Source organism: Teleopsis dalmanni, chromosome 1, assembly GCF_002237135.1.
Source record: "Teleopsis dalmanni isolate 2A chromosome 1, ASM223713v2, whole genome shotgun sequence".
NCBI classification, from domain to species: Eukaryota; Metazoa; Arthropoda; class Insecta; order Diptera; family Diopsidae; genus Teleopsis; species Teleopsis dalmanni.
This window is the reverse complement of record NC_051846.1, coordinates 167,259,770-167,268,951: the sequence shown is the minus strand read 5'-3', so window position 1 is coordinate 167,268,951 and position 9,182 is coordinate 167,259,770. Positions and strand designations below refer to the sequence as shown.

Sequence of the window (9,182 nt, the reverse complement as noted above, 5' to 3'; positions counted from 1 at the left end):
CGGTAACTTATTTGTATAGTAGCTGGATTTATTTCGAATTTAATATTTTTGAGCTTCTATTATGTGTATTGATCTGTTAATATCATGTAACAGCCAAAGGGACTTGAGGGGTCGAAAAAACTCTTTTCCCCTGAAATGAATCGAACAGTTTAAATTTGTATGTTTTATTTACAAAATCCGATTACTTTCTGAGCAGAAGGTATCTTCAATATTTTTTTTTGCTGTTCTCTTGTGTTCAGATTTATTAATGTTTTACTGTACTTATAATCTACATTTCCATACAGATAAGTTCTTATGAAATTTCTTTTCTTATTTCATTTCTTCTCTTTTTTTTATCATGTGGTATCGTTTTTCTCTCTCCCTGAGATGTAAAATCGAGAGGTTCTATTTTATTTATAATCAAAATTTCTTTTCAAAGAATATCTTACAGGTTTTTTTGTGCTTCTATTATGGGAAGCAATCAGTTGGGAATTCTTGAGGTTTTATTTTATTCTACTTACAATCTAAATTTCCATTAAAAAAGCTTCTTATGGAAGTTATTTTAGTTCTATTATATGGAACCGGATTACTTTCTTCCTGGGATGTAAAATCTAATGATTCTATCGTGTTTACAATCTGAATTTATTTTCAAAGAAGATCTTACAGGATTTTATATTGTTATAGGTTAGGTTATATTGTTTTCACAATTTAAATTTCTTTTTAAAGAAGATTCAATAGAATTTGCTGCTGCGATTATGTGACCCTTTTTTCTTTTCCTCTGAGATGTGAAATCCAGAAGTTCTATTGTATTTACGATGTAAATTTTAATTCAGCGAAGATTGCATAAGATTTTATCTTTGCTTCTATTCTGTACACGGTTTGCTCCTCCCTTGGGATGCGAATTATAACGGTTTTGACTGTATTTACAAAATATTCTAATTTAATATATTGGAATATGCATCATTTTAGTAACAAATTTGCAGTTTCGAAAGTGAAAAAATTATTCTCTTTTTACATTCATTTATTTTGAGTGAAAGTATTTTAACAGATTTAACAACCTTTCAGAAATTATAATTTATTTGTAGTTCTAAAATTATAATTAAATTATTTAAAAAATTGTATCCGACCTCCTATATCATTAGTCATTACTGCAATCATCTCTATCATTACAAAAATAAGTGTCTATGAAATCATTGGCCTTTTTATAGATACACTCATTTTCATGTTGCTGTAAAGCCTCTATCTTATCCAAGCCATTGATTTCCTCCAAAGTAATACACAGTCTTTTCAAATCATCGACGCTCTCATATAGTTTAAATATTTTTCCTAGTGCGCAGAGAACGATTAATATAGTATCTGCATCTTGTGCCTTTAGTAAATCAGTAAATGGTTTCAACAATTGATATTCATTCAACATATACATTATTTGCTCCGGGGAACCCATTGCTATAGTAGTACTCACAGCTAATGCAGCCTCAATTTTGCAATCGAAATCATTTTGCTCCAGTATATGACGTATGTAGGTAAACAAATCGGCATTTAAAACCGCTTGAATTTGATTTTGATTACCGGCAGTTAAATTGCTAACAATCCAGGCCGCATCTTTCACAACCAACTTATTCTCATGTTGTAATAATCCAACCAACTTTGGCAAAATCTCGGCTTTAATTACTTCATCGGTCTGAGCATCTGTGCCAGTAACTATGTTGCCAATAGTACGTAGTGCAGGTATAATAATGGTATTCTCTTCACAGTCTAATATGTCAATAAGACGCGGCACGACACCTGCATCAATCACGGCTTGAATTTTAAGTTTATCATTGATGGTTATGAAAGATAATGCAAAACAAACATTACTTAAAACCTGCTTATCACTGATATATAGCAACTGTGACAACAATGGTAGCAATTGTCTTATATTCTCGAATGGTGGAGAAGTATTTATATTACAACATAAATTGGATATCAACCATACTATTATCCGTAAGAGAGATATGGGTATTTCATTTACTAACAATGGCAGTAAACTGTCTATAATGTCATGATTGATAACTATATTTCGAGTTACCGCGCTATTACTAGCAATAACAGCTAAAGTCCAAGCAGCTAGTTCAACATGAATAGGTACTTTTGATTTCAAAAGATTAATTAAATGTGGTACTGCATTATATTGTATAACAGACATTATTTGTTCAGTAGTACCAGATATAATATTGGCTAGTACCCAAGCTGCCTCAAATTGCAACATCGGTTGGGAATTATCTTGCAACATTTTAACGCACACCGGCACAACAGAATTACTTATCATAATCGCATTTGCTTGATTTTGTTCACAATCAAGTATGTTACGAACCTCCTGAAAGCCAATTAACTGTTGTTTCTTATCATCGCTATGCAATGCATGGAGCATTTCCTCAACAGTCATTCGAATTGCTGAAGACTCTTCATTATCTTCCTTAACAGGTAACGCTTCATTTTCATTAATATTACGGCGCTCATTTATTTGATGCTCCTTCTTGGATTTGCGTAACTCAATAGTGACCTGATGACGACGATTACGAAATTCTTGAAAATTAAGAGTATTGCTCTTGTAAGAAGTTTCATGGTTTGATACTGATTTACTCATTTTGTTGTAAGTTTTAAGTAAATAATATTATATATCAATTTATTTAACACAAATTTATTCCGCTTTTCTATACACACAATTTTTGCAAACAGTTGTAGCGCACTCTAGTGTCAGCTTGATCTATCAACAACATAAGCTATATCACCTGGGTTAAAATTTATACCCATGTCAAAAAAACAGGCCTTTTTTTTAATACTGACTCCACTGTTAGAATAAATTTGAAGATAAAAACTTTGTAACATTGAAAATTAATTACATCGTATAGTAACTAATTAATTTTCCAAAAATAATTATATTAATTCTATTATATTAATCACATTCAATATTTTTATTAAATTAACGTTCAATTTATGCTTATATTTAATTTAACCTATAATTCTTGATTTATATATTGCGCGTATTAATCTTAACATCAAACACTTTTAAAGTCATTACACTAGACATATAACTACAGTTTTAAGACTACTGCTTTATAAACACATGTGCTGTCAAAAACAGCTGATTTGCTTATTGAACATATCTTTACAGTTGTTGTGCATTGCGGTGGAAGCATTATACAATTTATAAAAATATTAAATAAATATAAAAGAAATTAAAATGCGTTTAACAAATATGCTATTGAAAAAAGTGAAAAGCAAGTAAGTATTAATAAAAATATATATAAACAATATATAAATATTATATTGAATATTTTAATATTCTTGTCCAGGCGCGTAATGGTTCTTATGGAGAGTGTTGTTAGTAATCATCAGTTTACCGCAATGCGTGATCGTTTAGCAGATAAACTTGAATTAATACGTTTTGATCCATATAGTGAGTTAATATTATTATGTTATCTAATATTAAACTAAATATATTTTATTTCAGTACAACAAGAGTCATTGTATCGCGAGCGCAGAAGGATACGCAGTGCATAAACATGTGAACACATACATAATTAATTAATTTACATTCGTTTTAAAATTTAAAAAACATTCAACAATAAACATATGATTTCGAAATATACGAATAAAAAGTGTATTGTAATTATGCAGTAGTGCTTTCCATAAATAAGAAGATTAAGTTTACCATTCCTTTAAATGAGGAAGAGCAATACTTATGTTTTTGTTTTAAATCCACGGTTTAAAGAACGGCTAGGTCTACGTCCCGGTGCTACTCGTCGCTTAAAAAGTGGTCAGCTCTACGTTCCGGAGCTATTCGTACGACCAAGTGCTATTCAATACTTCAATAGAGAACACAACACAAAAGGTATCTGTGCGGGCCACAACAACTGCATCTCATTTATTATAGTGGATATATGCTGACAATTTCGAAGTTCCATTTTTTTATAAATTAAGAACCAATATTACAACTAAAAGTCACAACTAAAGTCTTAATACTAATTTAAGTCATGCTTAAGCAATCAACTTTACTGATTTAATTTATACTTAAGTCAGTTTGGAGATTTAAGTAACGGGTATGAAATCGCCACTTCAGTGGTGATACCTTTAGTATTAAAACAGTTATAATTAAAGTTAAGAAAATTAATTACGTTACTATTATAATCGAAATATAGCTGTACATATATTCACAAAGAGTTGAATTTGCTTTGGAATTATCTGATAAGTATGTAATTACTTACAAAGCAATATGCCGTCTTTAAAGCAGTTCATTGCCTAAACAATATCAGCTTGTGTCAGAATTAGCAGAGTTTTTATTTTAAAACTAATTATATAGTCATAACTGCATACAACTATAGGCGGTTGTTGTTGTAAATAAACGGTAAAATGCTTGCCTGACTTTGACTGGAGAACTGAACTGCAATTAAACGTCTTTGGAGATTGTGTTTCCAGTCGGTCTTGGAACCACCATGTACAGTTCAAGAGTTCACAGCTCTTGTTGTAAAACTGGGGGTAAGCTGGGAGTCAGAACTTCTGTAATAGTTCTTAAGTTATTGAGTTATAATAACAACAACAACAAAAACAATCGATAGGTATAAACATACTCTTTTCATTGGTCCAGATCCTTTCTGTGAAGTGACAAATAGCTTCAGAAATAACTTAATTTGTGAACGGGAGAAACGAAATCTACTTTGACACTGGAGCGCCCAAACAGGCATGCGGCAGTCAAGGAGATTTATTGATCCTGAACACATCAAAGTTGACACTATTCTAAATTTTATGATATTAAACTCTACACTGAACTACTTACAGGACAATATAGACTTAATTATCACGAAGAATATAGGTGTGGTGGAATGTGATTGCTGTCGACTTTGTCATGAGAAGAAGGAAACATCAATACATGCTATATACGGATTTGAGTTTAATCTGCATTCAAATGTAGGAAGTTTTTGATCTTAAGTAGCGGGACCACCAATAGGATGAATTTTTCTATGTCATTTGTTTACATTTATTTATATGGTATAGCAGTCACATAAATGGGTAAAAGTAAATCTACAATTTGTGTGCACGTTGAATTGGCCGTGTTTTTGTAATTAAATAATTAAGTAATTAGTTATATTTGAATCTGGAGATATTAATAGACCTGATGTTTATTCTAACTAAGATCGCTTCTATTGTATTTAGCTATGAGTTTCGTTGTTTTATACTTAAGTTTGCTGTTTTTGTGTTTAGTTGTTAGTTTCTCTGTCTTCTTATTGCACTGAAGCCACTTGGCTTTTTATTAAGAATCTTTTGAAGGTTGCTGTCATCTAATTTCTAAATAACGTAACCGAGTCATTTTATACGTTGTGCTATGACAAAACACTTGTCCAGTTCGGCGTTAAAACAAAAGCTAATAATATTATCTTTTATCTCCAGGAGTTTACACACGTTTCTAAGTATTTTTCGTATTAAGAATGAACGAAAAAAGAAAACGACAAAGGCAGATATTAATGTCTTGCGGACTATAGTCGTCCACAAAGATAGATAAAACTGTCTTCCGGACGATAGTAATTCACAAAGATAGATAAAACTATCTTATGGACCCTGTAGTCGATAAGCAATAAGTCTCAAGTCAAACAACAGTGTTGCATGGGGCGATAACGTTAAGCAAGCATTGCCTTATTTGGTGCTATAACGCCTACCGTGCAGATTGAAAAATCTATTATAGATGCATGATAATAATTTTTGGTTTACTTGCAGTCTTATATCATGAGTGTTAATATCTTATGTTAGAAACGGGTGTGTTATCGTTATATATACTTTAAATTTGGTTTCTATTTTTAGGAGTTTCGACTTAAAATGTGTTGAGTGTGCGCAAGTTAATATGAGGAGATGTATTACATGTACTAAAAAACCCATGACACCGATATACTTTATATTAAAATAATAAATTTTACATTACATTGAATATTTAATTTAATTAGTTTCCATTCACTTTGTTTAATTTTTTGAGCTTCAAAATTAAAATTTTTAACATTTTTATAGTTACTAATTTGACATAAATCCAATTTCCTAGGATTATTTATTTACAGTTTATACTAAGCCATAGAAAATTGTTAATGACATTGCGGAAAGGCAATGAAACGTACCTTGTTTTGCTGTGAAGCTCATGGGAAATACATTGAAGCAATATTTCCACTTATTCATCGATCGAAACCTTTCAAATGCGTCTTCCTTTATTGATTCTTTTTCAAAGAAGAGCAAAATTAAAATTAAATTAAAATTGGTATTTCTTGAAATATTCAAGAGAATTCTATAATACATAGTTTACAACTAAAATGTATATTTGAAGTCAGTTAAAACCGAAATTAAGAAGATTTGTATGTTTTCCGATGTATTTTGAACCACTTAACTAGAAAATCAAATTGAAAAATTGTTTATGATTGAGATAACCTTGTATCTCGAGTAAAAAACATTCTATTCGAATATGAAATTAGAGTAAATCAAATTACCAAAGTGAAATAATTATTATTTTTATTTTTCAATGAAAGGCAATTTCAAAGAAAAATCGCTTCTAGTTTTAAGATATTGCTGAAGGCATACATAAGGGCTTTTGTGGTTCACACTCATCTCCAATATTCCGAACAATTTAACACCAAATACAATATTAATGGTTTTTCAGTTTTATGTTTGTATATGAATTCTCAAACTCCCGTTAAAATGAGTTTGTGGCTAGATGTGTGCGTTACGAAATCATTCCAAATTATTTTATCTATAGCTTTGACCAAGTCGGGCTTGTATTTCGCATATTGTCTTTAGTATCGTTTGTTTCAGACATTTATATCTTTTGCGATTGTCATTTGAAGTCAATACCAAGTGTGAGTGTGACTTCTTAAAAAATTAAAACATATTAGTATCTCTATTGTTATTAACCCGACTTTTCGACAGAGATCATCAAAAGGGATTACAGGTATTTTTGGTTAACTTATAGGTGTTAAGACTTTACCATATACTTTTTCATCATTATTTTTATTGCATACATACATATTTGACGCGAATGTGAATATAAACATAAAGTGTAGAAAGGAGAATTTGTTTGAGTTTTATTAAGATAGTAGGGCTGAAAGGTTTGTGTCTCATAGCTTAAACAAAATTAATAGGTAGGGGGTGTCAACGTAAAAAATATCAGAGGGAAATGATCGAATGGGGTAAAGTGTTTTCTAGCTAGAGAAACTAAATAATCGTCTAAGAGAGTTAATTAGGGTAAGGTATCTAGATGGTGCTTGCTAGTAGAACTAAGCTTATAGTTGATGCAATCACGCAATAGTTTTGTTTTAGAACAGTTAATTTCAGATCAGTTTGGATATACCATACATATGCATAGAAAATTATTTATAACAATATATCGTCAAATTTTGAGTGCTCATGTATATATTTATATATGTATATATATTCAATCTATAAATCCAACATATAATATATTAATATTATTCCATACTCCATTAGGAGCTTAAAAAATCCACAAAAGTTACCCTACAGTTTCTATTTTGTGTTTTTTTATCTTAATTTGTTAAACGATTTGTGCTGTTTTCCTCCTGGTCATTTTAGGTCTGCCACTGTGTCATGTTCTTTAGGGTTTGCAGGTAAGCACGGTATGGTGATGTCATCATAGGGTTTACGTTATGTATGCCCTATCTACCCATATTTTCGCTTTCGTATATCATCGTTTATATTTACTTGGCTTGTGACCCTCTATAACTCTTCGTTTGTTGTCGTTCTGGATTACCGAACGTTGGGTTATCCGAACGGTGTTTGCGAAATCTGACGTTTGTAGCTTGCTTTTAGTTTCAGCAGTCACGAGCCAGGTCTCAGAGTTCTAATATATAAATCAATTTTAAAATATTGAGTACTCTTTGACTAATAAATTTTTTTAGGTTAATCATTCTTTGACACATTTCATCTCGGTAAATATTCCATACTTAATTTGTAGTTAATTTAAAATAAATAAATTTAGTTGCATTACTTGCTCTTAATAATTTTTTCATTTACGTATTGTGTCATTACTTAAGTTAAATTATTAAAATGAGCTGTGGAAATTTTGTCGTAGCGGCAACCCTTAAAGAAACACGTTGAAAACTGTCAGATTTGGAACGCTAAACATCAAAAGCTGCAACCACAACTCCATTTACTCGTGCCATGCTCATACCTAAGGGTGCTAATGTGTCAGAGTATCAGAATGTAAACACTAACCTACCCCATTCAAAATTGCTTTGAATGAAACTTCGTTAAGTTTACTCACGCAAAAGCTTTTGCAAAAGATTTCGCTCCTTTTTTGTTTTCCAAGGCAGATTCGTTTTTGCAATTTTATCAATTAAATCTTCCCCTGAGCTTTTGGACTGCTGTTTTGTTGTTTTGATGTTACCACTTCATTAACACTTCTTCAGTCTGTTGAATGGTGAGTTTTCCATATGGCTTTCTCTTCAATATTTTGATTTATGCTTCAAAATAATAAGTTTTCTTTAAACTAAGCTCATAAATTTCCTTAATAATAATATATATTAGCAGATAGAAAACTCTCTTTATAGTTTTATTTTCTAATAAAAATCATTTAATCATTTACGTTTATAGTGGAAAATGAAGTAAGTAAGAAAGGCATGCCAGTTGTAAAAGGCAATTAAAATCCATTAGGTACCACCATGTATACTATTAAACTCCGCCGTACCCGGCCCCAAGTTCGACTAAAAAAGAAGGAGGGAACGTGACCCAGCTAATCTGAATAGCTTTTTGAACATCATAGCGTCTCAGAATGTAGGTGAGGACAAACAATTCTTCTAGAACTCACTACGAAAGCGGGTCACCATAGTTTTTGAACCCATCACTCATTGACTAATGTTTATATATACTCGCAAAAAACATGAGTGAGAACCACAGCGGAACTATAACTCTGCGGGGCAACCAGTCTGCTGGAGACGTCAAACTCACGTTTGAGTTTCCAGACGATTGACACCGAAACATCAAATTCAAACCTAAGAGGTCCTATAAACTACTTAAAAGAGAAGGGTAGCAGTAAGTAAGTAAGTAAATGAATACTTTTGAAGAATAATTGAAGATGAAATATGATGCTACGGAATGAAGGTGCCTACGTACTAGTTCCTACACACTGTGAAGAATTTAGGCATTTTTAGATGCCTACTACTAAGAACCTTCCGTTA

General features: G+C 31.3%; 2 protein-coding genes across 2 annotated transcripts; one reads left to right on the top strand and one right to left on the bottom strand.

The window, feature by feature from the left end:
- Positions 1-1,015: 1,015 nt before the first annotated feature.
- LOC119669999 (importin subunit alpha-like) lies at positions 1,016-2,778 on the bottom strand. Its single transcript, XM_038080075.1, has one exon. It carries the CDS (start codon positions 2,603-2,605, stop codon positions 1,118-1,120), a length of 1,488 nt encoding a protein of 495 aa, XP_037936003.1. The 5' UTR covers positions 2,606-2,778; the 3' UTR covers positions 1,016-1,117.
- Positions 2,779-3,142: 364 nt separating this feature from the next.
- On the top strand, positions 3,143-3,634 carry LOC119669998 (39S ribosomal protein L33, mitochondrial). Its single transcript, XM_038080074.1, has 3 exons — positions 3,143-3,243; positions 3,315-3,418; positions 3,473-3,634. Exons 1-3 carry the CDS (start codon positions 3,203-3,205, stop codon positions 3,520-3,522), a joined length of 195 nt encoding a protein of 64 aa, XP_037936002.1. The 5' UTR covers positions 3,143-3,202; the 3' UTR covers positions 3,523-3,634.
- Positions 3,635-9,182: the final 5,548 nt, after the last annotated feature.

What these genes read in the sequence shown, in the direction of transcription:
- LOC119669999 (XM_038080075.1), bottom strand. Translation starts at nt 2,605, where the DNA reads ATGAGTAAATCAGTATCAAACCATGAAACTTCTTACAAGAGCAATACT.
- LOC119669998 (XM_038080074.1), top strand. Translation starts at nt 3,203, where the DNA reads ATGCGTTTAACAAATATGCTATTGAAAAAAGTGAAAAGCAA. An exon ending in TTGAAAAAAGTGAAAAGCAA is followed by an intron (nt 3,244 to 3,314) that starts GTAAGTATTAAT and finishes ATTCTTGTCCAG; the next exon opens with GCGCGTAATGGTTCTTATGG. An exon ending in AATACGTTTTGATCCATATA is followed by an intron (nt 3,419 to 3,472) that starts GTGAGTTAATAT and finishes ATTTTATTTCAG; the next exon opens with TACAACAAGAGTCATTGTAT.